At 44.8% G+C, this 18813-nt stretch overlaps 1 protein-coding gene across 1 annotated transcript in view; it reads right to left on the bottom strand.

The window, feature by feature from the left end:
• Positions 1–18813, bottom strand: part of FRAS1 (Fraser extracellular matrix complex subunit 1) — a 224195-nt gene that overhangs the window by 19652 nt on the left and 185730 nt on the right. The window contains exons 54-58 of the mRNA XM_032224319.1: positions 16911–17098; positions 14154–14429; positions 10754–10986; positions 6548–6708; positions 1992–2206 (exon numbers count right to left, since the gene is read on the bottom strand). Of these exons, the coding sequence (XP_032080210.1) occupies positions 1992–2206; positions 6548–6708; positions 10754–10986; positions 14154–14429; positions 16911–17098 (1073 nt within the window). The remainder of the gene's footprint in view (positions 1–1991; positions 2207–6547; positions 6709–10753; positions 10987–14153; positions 14430–16910; positions 17099–18813) is intronic.

Raw genomic sequence — 18813 nt, 5'->3', positions numbered from 1 at the left:
AGCATCTTGCCTTTTTGTACAGCAGAGGGACCAATCTGGCTGGCCATGCCCCTCCCTCCAGCCCGTAAAGGCCCGCTGTTTTAAAACATAGTGTTTACTATCTTCAGCCTCCAATTCCATAATATGCTTTTAAATCTTGGACACGGAGGTGCCTTGGGTGCAGGGATGGATGACGTATAAATAAAAATAATAATTAAATAAAATGAAAACACACACACACACACACACACACACAGAGGGGGGAGGGAGAGGGGGGAAGGAAGAGAAAGAAAGAAAGAAAGAGAGAGAGAGAGAAAGAAGGGGAGGGGAGAGAGAGAAAGAGAGTGAGAAGGAAGGAAGGAAAGGAGAGGAAGGAAGGAAGGAAGGAAGGAAGGAAGGAAAGAAAGAAGAAAGAAAGAGAGAGAGGAGGGAGGGAGAGAAGGAAGGAAGGAAGGGAAAGAAAGAAAGAAAGAAAGAAAGAAAGAAGGGGAGGGGAGAGAAAGAAAGAGTGAGAAGGAAGGAAGGAAGAAAGGGAAAGGAAGGAAGGAAGGAAGAGAGGGAGGGAGGGAGGAGGGAGAGAAGGAAGGAAATGAAAGAAAGAAAGAAAGAAAGAAAGAAAGGAAGGAAGGAAGGAAGGTGGGGAGAGAGGAGGGAGGGAAGAAGGAAGACAGACTTTTTTTCTCTCATTCACATGAAGCGCCAAACGAATTCTTTCCCTTTCAGGAGAGGGAAATTTAGAAGCAATAAAAGAAAATGAAAATCTCATCATTTTACTTTATTGCTGATTAATAATAAGTAGGCATGACCAGGCCCTCTTATCTTTCCCTGGTAGCAGATGATAATGATTATGATCATAATTAGGGCGCCGCGTAAAGCGGCTTTTCAGAGCTATTAATATTTCAAGGAAATCTAGGTCCTTCATCCCCTGAATATCACAGAAGACTTTTCATGCGTTCCGCTAAAATTGGAGCCGTGCTTGGGTGCTGCACACACATAGATTTATATACCGCTTCACGGTGCTTCGCAGCCCTCTCTAAGCCATTGGGAAATGTCAGCCTCTTTCCCCCAACAATTGTGAGTCCTCGTTTTACCGACCTTGGAAGGATGGGAGGCTGAGTCCACCTTGAGCTGGTCAGGATCGAACTGCTGGCGGTCGGCAGAGTCAGCCTGCAAGACTGCTTTCTAACCCCTGTGCCACCACAGTTCTTACCCCTGGATTCCCTCCTGAACAGAAAGGGAGGTCAACCTCCATTCAATCAATGCCAGATTCTTCACACACAGGGCAGGATCTGACCATTCACAGACTTCTAATGGGACATCCAGTCAGGAAATAGCTTCTTGTCCTACCCTCAAGTGCCTTGGAGAATAGCTTGACTCCCTCTTCTTTGGGGCAGCCCCTGAGATATTGCAACTCTGCTATCATGTCTCTCCTAGTCCTTCTTTCCATTAAACTAGACATACCCAGTTCCTGCAACCGTTCTTCATATGTTTTAGCCTCCAGTCATGTTCTATGATACTTCAGGTGAATTTACAACAGGAACTACCGTATTTTTCAGACTATAAGACACACCAAAGTATAAGACGCACCATGATTTTGAAGAGATAATTTTTTTTTTTTTAAAAGTGTTTGCACTCTGCAGGCCTCCCAAACCTTCTGCATGCCTCTTTTTTGCAAAAAAAAAAAAAGGGGGGGGGCATGCAGAGCTTTGGGAGGCTTGTAGAGTGCTCCTGCCTTCCCCAAAAAACGAACAAAAAAACATTTGTTTTTTTTCTCGTTTATACCCTACCCAGCCCCCAGGAGCAATTTGCAAGCCTCCCAAACCCTCTGCGTGTCCTTTTTTTGCAAAGGGGGTGGGGTTTCAGGAGGCCAAAAATGCTGTATTCATTGTATAAGACGTACCCAAATTTTCACCCTCTTTTTTTTGGGGGGGGGGGAAAGGTGCGTCTTATACTCCGAAAAATATGGTAATATGCCAGTGTCATTTCTGTGTCTCCCATATAAAAAGCATCACCTGGAAGTCGGCAGTGACGGATCCTCCACAGACATCAATTAATTCCGTCATGTCATAGTAGGCATCGAAGGTCCAAATGCAGCTCTTCAGGTTCAAATGTTTGTAGAACTGGATAGTCTTTGGTTCTCTCACGTTGGGGTCAAACTGGTGCGGCCGGTCATATCCAGGCCCCAGAACAATATTGTTGTACGTCACTTCATCTAGAAACCCAGCTTCTGGGTTGGAAGTAAAGAAACACAGAGCAAAAATTTCAATAATAATAATAATAATTTAGCCACATCAAACCTAGAATTCCTGGGATATACAATAGAACGGGAAGGGACCTTGGAGGTCTTCTAGTCCAACCCTCAGCTCAAGCAGTAAGCCCTATAACCGTGATGGCGAATCTGTGGCATGCATACCACAGGTGGCACATGGAGCCATTTGTTATGGCAATAGCAATATAGCAATAGCAATAGCAGTAGACTTATATACCGCTTCATAGGCCTTTCAGGCCTCTCTAAGCGGTTTACAGAGAGTCAGCATATTGCCCCCAACAATCTGGGTCCTCATTTTACCCACCTCGGAAGGATGGAAGGCTGAGTCAACCCTGAGCCGGTGAGATTTGAACCGCTGACCTGCTGATCTAGCAGTAGCCTGCAGTGCTGCATTTAACCACTGCGCCACCTTGGCTCATGGCACACGAGGCATTGCCCTGTCAACTCCAGTGCACAAGTGTGCGCTGGCTAACTGACATCAGCCTTCATTTTCAGCTGTTTTTCACCCTCTGGAGGCTTAAGGGAAGCCTCCTGAAGGCTCCGAAGGGCCTCCAAGAGTGGGGAGGCCGTTTTTGCTCTCCTAGAAAGCCTCTGGAGCCTGTTCAAAGAAGTCCATTGAACAACAAAAGCAGGGGGGGTCGTGCGCGCATGCGCACAAGGGGAGGTTGTCACACGATAGAATTATGGGTGCGCAGCAGAGGTGGGTTCCTACCAGTTCGCACCTATTCGGTAGAACCGGTTCGTCAAATCTACCGAACCGGTTAGAAGAGGTTCCACCAGTGGACCCGGAAAGCAGGCCACACCTACAGAAGAGCTTCCAAAAAATTTTGAAACCCACCACTGGTCCTTGGATATGATTATTCTACACTATCATGCTCATATTTATAAAACTCAGTGCCTCTGTGAAAGGTAAGGATGACTACTGTGTTTGTGGTGCAATCAGAACATTGCGTGTGTTGAAGTTGTTTTAACGCAAACCAAAGATGCCTTTTAAAAAACAAGTTGACATCCTATTCTTATGCATGCCAGTGCTGTGTGTGAGGTAATTTAAGGTGGTTCTGACAAGTGTCGTTGACATCTTCATATCCGGTCACATGGGTGGCAAGCCACTCCCATCTGGTCACATGGGTGGCAAGCCACTCCCACAAAGGAGGCCACACCCACAAAGTAGGTTCGAACAATTTTTGAAACCCACCACTGGTGCGCACACACCAGTGCATGATCCCCCTGGGCTCCCTCCGCTTTGGCATGCAATGGGAAAAAGGTTAGCCATCCCCGCCCTATAACATTTCAGAAAATTATTATCCAATCTCTTATTATTATTATAGCTTTATTGATTAGCCTATATGGCCATATCAAAGTATGTTCAAACATATCACCAATAAAATCCTATACAAACAATTTAAAATAAGAGTAGGGTAAAGTACAATAGTTATAGGATAAGATACAATATAATTTAATTCATAAATATGTTAAATAGAAGAAAATGACATAAAATTATACTTTGGTCTCACCCTTACAATCTACCCCAATCAGTCCCACATATGCAGATCTCAACCGAACCGCTTTGTTAAAGTACTGGGCTATATTAAATGTTATTTTCAGTTTCTGGCTGCACATAAAGTAGCTCTTCTTTAAAACCTCCAGTGTTGGAGCATTCACAACTTCTGGAGGCAAATTGTTCCACTGATTAATTGTTCTCACTGTCAGAAAATCCCTCCTTAGTTCTAAGTTGCTTCTCTCCTTGATTAGTTTCCACCCATTGCTTCTTGTCCTGCCCTCAGGTGCTTCGGAGAATAGCTTGACTCCCTCTTCTTTGTGGCAACTCCTGAGATATTGGAAGACTGCTATCATGTCTCCCCTAGTCCTTCTTTCTCTTAAACTAGACATACCCGGTTCCTGCAACCGTTCTTCATATGTTTTAGCCTCCAGTCCCCTAATCCTCTTGGTTGCTCTTCTCTGCACTCTTTCTAGAGTCTCCGCATATTTTTTGTATTATGGCAATATTCCAAATCTGGTCTTACTAAGGCATTATAAAGTGATACTAACAGCGGAGTAACAAAATATTTTGGATTCTGACAGCTCTGTGACAAATAAGTGAGCAGCTGTTTCCAGATTCAGCTCTAAACTGATCATTGGACACATAGAATATTATTTAGAGCATCTAATTTTGAAGAAGAACGTTGCAGCTGTTGATTGACTAACTGCTATCTCTTTTTTTATTGCTCTTGGTGTATTACTACCAAGCTCCAAGTAATTAGAAAGCCTATCTTACAGTCGTTTAACAAATGACAGGTGGGTAAGAAAGAAGACTGCAGGGCTTTTCGCCCTAAAAATAAAAATGCATTCCGATGTACCGATTTCTTTGAAAGCAGGGCAGAAAGAAAAGTTAAAGAGAAGAGAAAGCTAAACGGATTGACGTATCCAACCAAGTAAGAAGGTTTTAAGGGATTTTTTTTAAAAAAAATCTTCTGTGTGATGTCTCTAGAGGTTTGTCTCATCTTTTTTCTGGATGATGATCCTCGTCATTTAACGGTTACGTGACTGGCAGCTAAAACACTGTCCTGTCTCTGCTGCAAATACAGACACCCCATCCTGTTGGTGCCAATTAAGCGGCGACATTTTCATGGACTCTGTGGGCTGAGATTTCCTTTGTTTTGCTATTTCGAGAACTGACTCAAATCCGCAATCCGTCTTCGTCAGAAAAAAATGGAGAACTTGGGATGAAAAGGCAGATGTGGGGGAAAAACACCTGAGAAACTCAGGTGTGATCATCAGCTATTATTTATAGATGGAGAACAGCTTTGGATCATTATTATTAGATTCAAAGAGTTGGAAGGGAACCTTGGAGGTCATCTAGACCAACCCCCCCTCTCAAGCAGGAGACTCTACACCCATGATGGCAAACCTATGGCAACACCCTCTCTGTGGACACGCGAGCCGTCGCCCCAGTTCAGCTTCCTGCATGTGCCTCCTGCTGGCCAGCTAGCCATCAGGTCTCTGCCGCGCATGCACGGGGGGGGGGGGGGGGCATGTGCGGGGGGGGGTATGGGTGGGGGACACATTTGAATGTGGGGCCAGCGCATTCACGGAGCTGACAGGCCAATGCCTCACGTGCCCTCAGACATTTAAGATGATGAATAAAGTGAGATGTTTACTGCTTGTTATTCTATATAATAGATTAAGGGAATTGTAATGAACATTGAACAGCGAGGATTGCCATTTATAGATAATTAAGGGTAATCTAATCTAAGATATGGAAAAAATGGAGAGGGAACATGAAATATACCTACAATGGGAAACTATTGAGATTTAAAGACAGAATCACTAACTGTTGGCATGTAAGGATGTATAATTATATAAAGATAATGATGAGAATAGCTGGGAATTGTAACCAGGTCCACATTTTGGCCAAAATTAGGCTGGGGGGAGGGCTTAAAAGCACAATAACTATATATGTATACTTCTTGGTTCTATTTTTTTTTTAAAAAGAGGAGAATACAGGTTAAAATTAAATATGTATAATGAAAAGGAATTATAAATACCATCGACACAAAACGGAGCTTGCTCAGAAGCTGAAATACACCAAGCAAATGAGATGAAGAGTGGGAAGTAGAGGAGAGAGGTAAGGGAAGGAGAGAGGGATAGGAGAGAGGGCAAGGGTGGGAGGAAGAGGAGGAGAGAAAGGAGGAGTGGAAAGGCGGAGAGAGGAGAAGGAGAGAGGAAGGGGAAGTGGAGAAGAGAAGGATGACAGAGGGAAGAAAGGAGGTAGGGAAGAGGAGGAGAGAGGGAGAAGAAAGTGATGGATAAGGTACCAATATGGTGTAGGGAGAGCAGAAAAGCCAATAATTGTTTTTGCGAGTTGATGGTACAATGAATTGATGTATACATTTAATAATACAATATAATGTTGGCTATGTAATAGTATACTGTACATGTGATTATATGTTATGAAAATGAAAAAAACTAAAAAAAATTATAAGAAAAAAGAGAGAAAAGAAATGGCTCCGTGTGTCATGGGTTTGCCATCACGGTTCTTGACATTAAAATCTAAAATAAGGCGAGGGAATGCCTGCAAAACCAGGATTTTACACTGTTTTGAAGAAGGAGAAGAAGAAAAGACAAGAGAAGAAGCAGAAGCAGAAGCAGAAGAAGAAGAAGAAGAAGAAGAAGAAGAAGAAGAAGAAGAAAAGAAGAAGAGAGGAAGAAGAAGAAGAAGAAGAAGAAGAAAAGAAGAAGAAGAAGAAAAGAAGAAGAAGGAGGAGGAGGAGGAGGAGGAGGAGGAGGAGGAGGTCTTACCTGAGATGCCTTTAAGATCTTGGATGCTGACTATATTGGAACAGACATGCTGGTGCCTATAAATGGATTCTGACAATAGGAAATGCAAGTTGTGCAGAGGTCGGGTGGAAATCAGGGGGAGCATCCCGTCCTGGTGTGGAATTTGTACCGAGATGTGGATTCTGGAACAACACAGAAAGGCGGGGATTTGACAATTATTGTTGGATAAGGTCCACATACTGAAAGAACATTGAGGCATACATATTATACTGTAATCAATAAGGCAGCTGTTTTTTTTTGGTGCTCTTCAAAAGGCAACTTTTGAAGTCGCTTTCTTGATTTTTTTCCCAATACAATACAATAAAATACAATAGCAGAGTTGGAAGGGACCTTGGAGGTCTTCTAGTCCAACCCCCTGCCTAGGCAGGAAACCTTATACCGTTTCAGACAAATGGCAATCCAACATCTTCTTAAAGACTTCCAGTGTTGGGGCATTCACAACTTCTGGAGGGAACTTCTGTTCCACTGATTAATTGTTCTAACGGTCAGGAAATTTCTCCTCAGTTCTAAGTTGCTTCTCTTCTTGATTAGTTTCCACCCATTGCTTCTTGTCCTACACTCAGGTGCTTTGGAGAATAGCTTGACTCCCTCTTCTTTGTGGCAACCCCTGAGATATTGGAAGACTGTTATCATGTCTTCCCTAGTCCTTCTTTTCATTAAACTAGACATACCCAGTTCCTGCAACCGTTCTTCATATGTTTTAGTCTCCAGTCCCCTAATCCTCTTTGTTGCTCTTCTCTTCTTTTCCTTGAAGACGTTTCGCTTCTCATCCAAGAAGCTTCTTCAGTTCTGGCAGAATGGTGGGGGATGGAAGATTTATATCCTTTGCGGTTTTTAGCACTCTGAAGGTTGTTAGTTAGCTCTCCTTGAGGTCACTTGGGAGTTTAACAAATGAGTATGGAGCCTCCTTGGTACAGTGAGACCTCGGTTCCCGAACAGCTCAGATAATGAACAATTCAGCTGTGGACCGGAAAATCTGCTAAATTCTTCACTCACATCCCGAACACATCCTCAGGGGCCGAATAAGCTGCGGCGATTTCCCCTTCTCGCGCCAATTTTTGGTGTCTGTGTGCATGCGCAGTTTGTCTTGCTTCTGGTCACGACCAAATCGGGTGCCCACCAAAGTCCTGGAATGGATTACGGTCGGCATCCGAGGTCCCACAGTATTGCTAAAAGGACTGTGTTATATACAGGAGATACCGTATTTTTCGGAGTATAAGACGCACCAATATTTTGAAGCCGCAATTTTTAAAAAAAAAAAGTTTTTGCATTCTGCAGACCTCCCCAAAACGTTTTTTTTCCCTCAAAAAAAGGGCATGAATAGCTTTTAGGAGGTTTGTAGAGTGCTCGGGGGGGGGACTCCCCAAAACAAGAAAAAAACAGCCTGTTTTTCACAAAAATGGCCCTCTGTTTTGTCAAAAAAAAAGGGCATGCATAGCCTTTAGGAGGCTTATAGAGTGCTGCTGGGGGCTGGGGGCAAAATTGAGCAAAAAATGGTCCATTGTTTGCTCATTTCTGCCCTCCCCAGCCCCCAGGAGCACTCTGGAAGCCTCCTAAAGGCTATGCACGGCCATCTTGGTGAAGGGGGCGGGGTTTTGGGAGGCAAAAAATGCTGTATTCAGTATATAAGACGCACCCAGATTTTCAGCCTCTTTTTTGAGGGAAAAAGGTGCGTCTTATACTCCGAAAAATACGGTAGGTGGTGTCGTAAACAGGTACTCCTCAACGTACGACCACAACAGAGCCCCAGATTTATGTTGCTAAGTGAGAAATTTGTTATTTAAGTGAGTTTTGCCCCATTTTACAACTTTTTCACTTTACATTTGTTAAGTGAATCCCTGCAGTTGATTCACTTAGTAACGCAGTTGTGAAATGAATCTGGTTTCCCTACTGACTTTGCTTGTTGCAAAAAAAAAACCTAATCCCATGACCCCGGGACACTGCAACCATCATAAATATGAGTCAGCTGTCCATCATCTGAATATAAATCACGTGACACTGGGGATGCTGAAAGAGTCACAAGATTGAAAAATGGTTGTAAGTCCCTTTTTTTCAGTGCTGTTGTAACTTCAAGCAGTCACTAAAATGAACTCTTGTAAGCTGTAATTGTAATAGCTGGCCATGGACCACCAAGGCCTGGATGGTTGAGAATCTCCAGAGACAGAAGGCGGCTGAATTTAAGGGTGCATCAAATCTGTTTCTAGCAGATTTTTTATTATTATTTTTTTCCCTTCTACAACACCTTACAGTCATTACATCAACATTGTTATGTCATCATACCTGTACATGTATATAATATTTCGCTTCTATAGTTACACACCTTTATACACAGTTCAATATATATTTATATATATTGTTTTTTGGCTTAATTAATTTTCTTCCTGTTTTGCAGCCATTTGTACCAATTGTTCCAGATTTCATAATATTCCGACTCTTCTTTATCTTTTAATTTCAGTGTTAATTTGTCCATCTCTGCACAATCCAAAGTTTTTTTTTATCACTAATTCATCCGAGGAGGTATTATTTTGTTTCCAGCGTTGGGCAAATGCTATTCTAGCTGTAGTTAGCAGATGTGTTAATATGTACTTAATTTTCTTTGTATATTTCCCTTTGATTATTCCCAGTAGAAAGATTTCAGGTTTATATTTTATCTGTCCTCCTGTAATTTCTTGCACCCATTTCCAAATTTTTGTCCAATATTTTTGTGTTTCCGGGCAGGTCGACCATATGTGATAATAAGTCCCCTGTACTTTTTTACACTTCCAGCAGGTCGGCTTCATGTTTGGGTACATTTTAGCCAATCTTGTTGGTGATAAATGCCAACGATAAAACATTTTGTATATATTTTCTTTAAGTGCTGCTGATCGTGTTAGTTTATAATTTGTGTTCCAAATTCTTTCCCCATCCACTAGATCTATGTTGTAACCAAAGTTTTTGGCCCACGCTATCATGCAACCTTTAACTTTTTCTTCTTCTAATGTTACTTCTAATAAATATTTGTAAATTTTCGTTATGGATTTATTTTCATCAAATAAATTGCATTCAAATTTATTTCATTCCCATTCAAATCACTGCATGCTGCGCGTGCTCCCTTTACACAATTTGGAACAACACGTACATTCTTCAACATGCCGGTAAATGAAACCTCATATTTAGATGAATATTTATCTCCTCTGCATTTCCCCCCTGTATAAAATGAGAGAGAACTGGAGAAGAACCGGAGGCCTGAGCAAAAATTTTAATACAGCAAAGTTAAGGGAGGGAAGATTGAAAATAACATCCAGAGGGATTTTCGTTTTGCAGTTTTATGATCCTTGAAAAAAATATATGACAGGATAAGTGTGTTTAATGTAACACATTAATCAAATCTTTCTTTTCCTGACATTTGCTTCAACATTTTATCACCTCAGATATTCTCTCTCTCTCCCCCCCCTCCCTCCCTTCCTCTCTCTCTCTCTCTCTCTCTCGCTAGTACAGAATGCGGCCGCGCGAGTGATTGTGGGTGCACCACGGTTCACCCGCATAACACCTATCCTCCGCAAGCTGCGCTGGCTACCTGTCGATCTCCGGATGCGCTTCAAGGTGTTATTAGTCACCCATAAAGCCCTACATGGCAGTGGATCTGGATACTTGAGAGACCGCCTTCTGCCAATTACATCCCTGCGACCAATAAGATCACATAGATTAGGCCTCCTCCGTATACCATCGGCCAGCCAGTGTCGGCTGGCAACTACAAGGAGGAGGGCCTTCTCAGTAGTAGCCCCGACCCTTTGGAACGAGCTCCCCGTAGAGATTCGCACCCTCGCCACCGTCCAGGCCTTCCGCACAGCCTTGAAGAACTGGCTCGCCCGTCAGGCCTGGGGACAAGGATAGTTCCCCTCCCGAATGATGAATGTATGTTGTTTACTATTTTATTATATGTCTTATCTTAATGTCTGTATTCCCCTTCCCCGATTTTGTGTGAGCCGCCCTGAGTCCCCTCAGGGAAAAGGGCGGCCTACAAATATTAATAAAATCTACAAATCTACAAATCTCAAAAATAGTGGCTTCTCTTAGCTACTCTTGAACAAATAATTAAGTTATGCAGGATAACAGAGTTAACCAAGCCTTTGTGACGGAAAAGCCAGCATTTACGAGAACAGGAGCTCTGCGTTTCTTGCTTTTTACCTGTTAGGGTGTTCCTTATGTTTTACATCCAGGTATTTCAAGGTGGCAATGAAAGATTGAGCCTGGAACCCCCGGGCTGTGCCAGCCACCACAGGGGTGTGGCAGATGGCGCTGTCGGTCCCAATGGTGACTATATTACTCCGTAGGGGAGTGCCCACGTGGCCGACCTTATCCACGGCTTTCGTCACGCAGCGTACGTGGAATCTCCGGCTGAAGTAAATGCTGTCCAGCACCTGAGAGGAAGAGGAGGAGGAACAGAGAGAGAGGGAGGAAGATGAAGGATGCTAAATGGGTCTGAATATCAGCCAGGCAATAGCTCTCAGGAATCTTTCCTGTTATGATTATCGTACAACAGCTAATGCCTGGGTATCTATTTATAGGGGGGAAATGTCTGGACCAAACATAATTTCTAATGTTGGATTTTCCACCTTATCAGAGGGAGCCCCCTTGTGGAGTACTGTGAAGCTGTTACCATGACAATTCCACTGCGCTGTACAGTAGAAACCATTTTACGGCAATACAGTAGAAGACATTTTAAGGCACAACAGGCTGTAGCTTAATAGAACACACGGGGGTGTCAGGGGTATCTTACCCCCACAGTATTTGTTATATATGTATAGTCTTTTTGTTTGCTGACATTAAATGAATCACGGCCTTACAGCCTTTTTTTTTGCTGAGGTCATTAAGTGAATCACCGCAGTCATTCAGCAAACCCAGCTTTCCCCCGCTGACTTTACTTGTCAAAAGCCAGCTGGGAAGTTCATAAATGGTGATGTTGCATAATATCTGCCTAATACTTCTTCTACTTCTTATTTTCCCAACAACAACCCTGTGAGGTAGGTTGGATTGAGTGAGCGTGACTGGCCTAAGGGCACCCAACCAGCTTTCAGGCCTAAAGCGGGACTAGAACTCACAGTCTCCTGTGATTGGCTCAGACACCCAATTGCCTTTCATGTCTAAGGGAGACTAGAACTTACAGTCTCCTGGTGATTGGCCCAAAGTCACCCAAGCAGATTTCAGGACTAAGGCGGGACTAGAACCCAGAGTCTCCTGGTGATTGGTCCCAAGTAACCCAGCTGGCTTCAGGTCTAAGGAGGAACTAGAACTCTCAGTCTCCTAGTATCTGGCCCCAAATCACCCAGGCTTTCATGCCAAGGTGAATCTAGAACTCCCAGTCTCTTGGTTTCTAGCCTAATACCTTATTCTCTAACTCTTCTCTTTATTCTGAGCAACATGCTGTAGGAAAGAGATGGTTGAGGTCTGACCTGATTTTTTCTGCAGATTTTTCAAGAAGTAGCTGAGGCGATAATACCCAAGGATCTGAGGCCTTGGTGACCCCCATAGTCCTTGTCCAATTGGCCAGGCTTTGGTGGCAATAGAACCGCACACCTAAAATGGCAGGTGAACTCATTTCTCCTTTAAAGACCCAGAACACATAGAAAGTGTCCTCACATACTATACTGTTGTGGCCCAGCAGGAGCCGTTGGAGCTGCCACCAGACTCCGACAGCGAGGGGCCCTATGAGTCGGCTCTGGAGGATGTGGAGGACCCTGGACAGGGTTCCGACTCCGAGCAGGGCGCAGAGAGGCTGGTTGGCCACCAGGAGGCGCCTGAGCCTTGGACCGGTGGGGAGGAGACAAGGGAGTGTGATCCGGATGTCATGCATTGGAGCAGTGGGGGGGGAGCCAAGGGAGTTGTTCCTGGATGCCCGGCAATGAAGAGCTAATAGGCGGAAGGAACAGTTACGGAGTTACAGGAGATAATTGCACTCAGCTGGTGGTAATTAGGCTCCTCTCAAGACTATAAAAGGAATTATTGTACACACACCCCTTTGCAGGAGTCAACGCAGTCACTAAAGTTGGAGAACTTTCGTGGCTAGCTTGGCAGGCTGGATTGCTGCCAAGGTTAGTCTGTGCTGGATTGCTGCCAAGGCCTGGACTGTGATGGATTGCTGCCAAGGTCTTGTCTGTGTGTTAATAAATCCTTGAAGTATCTTTGTCTCGGTGTGCTTTGGTGTAGGACGAGGGGGGTCAGAACACTATACTATACTAACACCTGAAACATTGACGATATCTGTGGTCCAGCAATTGCATAATGAAAATGTGGCCATGTATCTCCCTCTACAGGATGGGACCGTTGTTTGGATACTCAAATATAAATGAATAAAGTAGGCATTTATGGAGGAGAGCATGCCTGGCCTAAGATCACCCAGCCAGATTTCAGGCCCAAGGCAGGACTAGAACTCACAGTCTCCTGGGGATTGGCCCGAAGTCAATTGTGTTTTTACAAAGAGCAAGCCGGTTAATATGATAGACTAGATGGAGTTGCTGTTCTTTGCTTTTTTTTAAATCACTCCGTAATTGGATATTGGCAATTTGAAAGGGGCATGAAAGCAGAACCTGCCTGCCCAGGACAGCTTACAAAATAAAATAAACAGAAAAAGGAAAGTGGCAAAACAGAGGCACAGGAAGGAAGTGGCATTGGCGAAACTGACAAAAGAATTTGCAATTGTTTCAACGATGTGCCCTTCGGATTACTGATTAGAAAGGGAATGCAGAATTTCATTCATTTCTTGATATTTAACTACTCCCTGACATTCAAATCCACCATATCATTCCTAATTTATTTGGTAGCATTTAAACATGGAGAATGTCATCGTAACCTCTATTCAGAAGTGGTTCAGGTCCAGCCAAACCCATGCCCCCTGATGGCACGGCTCAGCATGATTCTCTATATCAGAGGTGTCAAACTCAGTTTCATTTGAGGGCCGCATCAGGATTGTGTTTGAGCTTGGGGGCCAAGTGGGCGAGGCAGGGATGGATGTGGGCAGGAAGGGTGTGGCCAGCTCGATGTCCTGAGCCCTCTGCCAGCAAATACGTAACCTGTGTGCGGCCCTTCTGGGCTCCGTTTTCGGCTGCGACATCCTCCTGCAGCCCTCCTGTGTTCCGTTTTCATTGCCAGAGGGCTGCAGGAGACTGTCACAGCCAAAAACGGAACCTGGGTGGGGGGGACTGTGCGTAGCCCTTCTGGACTCCATTTTTGGCTGCAACAACCTCCTGCAGCCCTCCCATGTTCCGTTTTCACTGCCAGAGGGCTGCAGGAGGCTGTCACAGCCGAAAACGGAGCCTGGGAGGGCTGTGTGCAGCTCTTCTGGACTCCATTTTCAGCTGCAACATCCTCCTGCAGCCCTCCTGTGCTCCATTTTCACTGCCAGAGGGCTGCAGGAGGCCGTCACAGCCGAAAACGGAGCCTAAAGGGCCACATGCAGCTCCGTTTTTGCTGGCAGAAGCACCACAGGCCGGTCATTCGCTGTTTCCAGCCCTGTGAGCCAGATCTAAGCCCTCCATGGGCCAGATCCGTCCAGCGGGCCTTGAGTTTGACACTCCTGCTCTATACCTACCATGTGATTGACGCTGGTGAAGGGAGTATTGTCCGTAATGGTTTCAAAAGGAGATCTAGCTCCGTTTCCATCAGTGGGGGTAGCTACTTCCCAGCTGAACTGTATGGAGGACTGGTTGATCCCGGCCTCACCGCAGCGCTCCTTCATCAGCGAGTACTTGGGGAAGTGAGAATCGCAAGGAGTAACACAGACCAGTGGGTAGCCTGGAGATGGCGACTTCTTAGCTCCCGTTGAGGTTTCTTCTTCAACGTGGTCGTACTCTGACAGCGTGACCACCTGCAGAGACAACGTATGCACAGCAACAAAGATGATTAGGGTGTCAGGGTTCCAAGTAATAATACACCCATAGCAAACAGAACTCCGAAGAAACAGTTTCCTCCAAGAACAACTTTATTAGACGTATCTTATTGGCACACACTGGTGAAAACCGACTCTAAAGGTTCCCACAGTTTTCACCTAATCAAAAGTAAAAGTTTCCCCCCCTTTCCCAAACAATCAGTCACATGGTCCAATCAAGGTGCTGTCCGGTTGCTTGGAAACTTCACTCCTCCTCTTTTCAGCCACCTGTAGGAATGTCCTTGGTTCTCAGGGGAAACTATTTTGTTTTGGCTACAAAACTCCAACTATCTCTATTCCCCCCTCCCGCCCTATCCCTCATCACCGTTGTGGCAGCCCTGAAGCCTCCGAGATGGCCTCGGTCAGGCTAGCTTCAGAGTCGACATAGGGGAGGAAGTTTTAAAAACAGATAAAACAGAAGTTTTATCCCTGTTTCTGGCCAAAATGCCACCTAGGGAGCAATGGGCTCATTAACGATCACAGTATTCCCTTAACCATGGGAAAAACCGGTTTCAAAGTTAGGTCCAGTAACTGCTTTACAACGATAACAACTTCTGACTGTAATTGCAGAGCTCAATCACGTCATAACTAGAGGACCACCTGTAGAGGTGTTGCAGCCTAAGAACTTTAGAGAGCTGGTGCCCCATCAAGCCAGAAGCCCACCTAGTCCAGCATTCTGAGCTACACAACAACCAACCAGGTATGCAGAGAGGCGGTATGCAGAGGTGGCGGCTGGACGGCTTCTTGGCCAGCCAGCCATTTCCCAGCAGCGGCGGCTGGATGGGAGCCGCCGAAAACTCCGGTCAGCTTGCCTTCCAGACTGGATCAGCTGCCGTGGAAGGGAAGCAACCAAAGAGGCGGTTGTGGGGGAGGAAACGGGGATAACTACGAAGGGACGGCGGGAGTAGATAGGGGAAAATCCTAAAACGTTTCCTACCTTTTCCTGTGGGCGGGGCTAGTTGGGGCGGGGTATGTGACCGAGTGGGCGTGAGTGATGTCATATTGGCCACACCCACTCAGTCATGTGCCTCTCCCCCCCCCCTCCCCGGCTTAGCCACGCTCATCGAACCGGTAGCAAAAAAAATTGAATCTCACCACTGGGCAGTACAAATAGAGAACAGTGACTCTCAACCTTAAATCCATACTTCCTCTTTTTAAAGTTTTCTTTTTTTTCCTTCCCATATACATTCACAAATATAAATCCTCATAAACGCTATTAACATTTATCTGTTGACGTCTAGCATTTATTACAATCTGCTTAAAAATATATTTAAAAAAAAACACAATTGGGATTGCTTTCTTGCCATCCCGCATCTCCGTCTGACTTTGCAACGACCCTTCTCCTTGGTTCTTTCTTCCCGTCCTCCCTTCTCTACCTTCTTCTTTCCTCCTCTCCTTCCTCTTTTCTTCTTCCCCTTCCTCTCCCCCGCTTCTCCTCTCTTCTCCTCCTTCTTGCCCTACTCTCCTACTCTTCTTAAAGTTGTCAAGGTTGTGAAATACTAGCACACTAGGCCTTGAGAGGCTCCGCCACTTTAGAAGATGTGAAGGATTATAATTCTCAGCCTTCTCAACCCCACCGCTGTCTGGGACCTCATTGGGAGAATTATGGTTCAATAATATCTGAAAGCTACCTGTCCTCACTCCTGATTTAAGATTGTAAAACAAACGGAATTAAACTATCTAATGCCAAGGACCAAGTCCTAGTTACCAGCCCATGGCCTGTGCACCAGGGGTGTTTTATTTACAGATAAATATATTTTTTTGCTTGATTTACGGAGCAAAAATTATGACAAATCCTCACTAAAACCACTGGAGGAAACCCTATTCGTCATCCACATGCACAGGCCGGGCTTTATTTATTTTATCTGGTGCCTTTAAATCAATCCTGGTGACTGCTTGGATGAGCCCCTGAAGTTTTCTTGGCAAGATTTTTCAAAAGTCGTTTGCCATTGCCTCCTTCCCGGGCTGAGAGAGAGAGAAGGACTGGTCCAATGGATTTCATGGCTAAGGCAGAACTAGAACTCACAGTCTCCCGGTGATTGGCCCAGAGTCACCCAGCTGGCTTTCATGCCCAAGACAGGACTAGAACTCACAGTCTCTTGGTGATTGGCCCAAAGTCACCCAGCTGGCTTTCATGCCTAAGGCAAGACTAGAACTCACAGTCTCCCGGTGATTGGCTCAGAGTCACCCAGCTGGCTTTCATGCCTAAGGTAGGACTAGAATTCACCGTCTCTTTTCGATTGGCCCAAAGTCAACAAGCTTGCTTTGTGCCTAATGCTAGAATTCACAGGCACCTGGTTTCTAGTCTGCTGCCATTGAGCATTACATCACACATCTCTCTATGCCAGATTTGGGTCACTTCAAAGAAAAAAGCCCCTTAGAATCAACCCTTAGCTCATCGTTTGAGTTAATGATTCTTACTATAGGTGGAGCTGGTAAAATGAGGCTTCCGGCTGCTTCTTGGTCCAAAATAGTCACGATTGTGGTGGTGAGGTCCCCCAAAACGGCTTCAATGGGATCATCTGGACCCAAGACCAGAGAAAAGGATTCGTGCCACTCCCGGTCTTCATTGGACATGATTTCCACCTTAAAGAAAATGTGGTCCACACCTGCAGGGAAGAGCAGGAATCTAAGCGAGTTTTCCTTTGACAGGACCTTAAATGCATCCATGTGGCACCATCTCTATCTATCTGAGTGTCTGTCTGTCTGTCTATCCATCATCCATCCATCAGCTATCTATCTATCCCATCCATCCATCCATCCATCTATCATTTATCATCTATCTATCACCCATCATCTATCCGTCTATATATCCATCCATCCATCATGCATCATCCATCCATAATCTATCATCATCCATCCATCCACCCATCCATCCATCAGCTATCTATTTATCCCTCCATCCATTCACCCATCCATCTATCCTATCCATCTATCATCTATCTATCTATCTATCTATCTATCTATCTATCTATCTATCTATCTATCTATCATCCATCTATCCATCCATCAGCTATCTATCTATCCCATCCATCCATCTATGATTCATCTATCTATCATCCATCCATCATCTATCCATCCATCCATCCATCCATCCATTATCTATCTATCTATCTATCTATCTATCTATCTATCTATCTATCTATCTATCTATCTATCTATCTATCTATCCTCTATCCATCCATCCCTGATGAATTGGAAGACTGCTATCATATCATTCCATCCTTTTTTTCATTAATCTAGACCTACCCAGTTCCTGCAACCTTTCTTCATCTGTTTTAGTCTCCAGTCCCCTAATCCTCTTTGTTGCTCTTCTCGGCACTCTTTCAGGAGTCTCAGCATCCTTTTTACACCATGGCAACCAAAGCTGTATGCAAATATCCCAAGTGTGGCCTTACCAAGGCATTATAAAGTGGTATTAACACTTCACGTGATCCTGATTCTATCTCTCTGTTTAATGCAGCCATGTAGGGTGTTAAAGGTGACAACCAGCACTTTGAATTGGACCTGGAAGTAACTTGGCAACCAATGCAGCTCCCGCAGGAGAGGTAGCACATAGGCACACCTGGGCCTGCACAAAACCATGTGGACTGCAGCATAGTACACAAAATTTTCTGCCACAACGTCCTACCTGTCAACGACTACTTCAGCTTCAACCACAATAATACATGGGCAAACAATAGATACAAACTCAAGGTAAACCGCTCCAAACTCGATTGCAGAAAATACGACTTCAGCAACAGAGTGGTCAACGCCTGGAATGCTCTACCTGACTCTGTTGTTACATCCTCAAACAGCTTCAACCTTAAACTGTCTACCGTGGACCTCATCCCATTCCTAAGAGGTCCGTAAAGGGGGCGTACATAAGCGCACCAGCGTTTCTACTGTCCCTGTCCTACTATCCCCATTTATTTGTACTCATTTCCTTTGTTCATGTCCATGTTTATACTTATACCTGCTATCTTGTACATGCTCAACAAAGTAAATAAATAAAAATAAATAAGAAATAAAACCGGAACCTCCAGGTAAAGAGCAGCCCCATATAGCATTGATGGCAAACCTTTTTGTGCCAGAAAGGTTGCGCGGAAACATCATCCATACGCTTGTCAGCGCCGCGCTTTGGAAAAGCCAAACTTTTGGGTTCTAGCGCACATGCACACCCAACGATTACCTGGCTGGTGCGCATGCGCAGACCGGTTTTTGGCACTGCCGTGTGCGTGAAGGGACAACATTCCGGAAAAAACGAACTTCCAGGTTCTGGTGTACATGCGCACCCGATAATCAGCTGGCCAGCATGCTTTCGGCATACACTGATTTTCGGCAC

Source organism: Thamnophis elegans, chromosome 9, assembly GCF_009769535.1.
Source record: "Thamnophis elegans isolate rThaEle1 chromosome 9, rThaEle1.pri, whole genome shotgun sequence".
Lineage (NCBI taxonomy): Eukaryota > Metazoa > Chordata > Lepidosauria > Squamata > Colubridae > Thamnophis > Thamnophis elegans.
The sequence above is the reverse complement of the archived record's forward strand: the minus strand, read 5'-3'. Positions and strand labels throughout refer to the sequence as shown.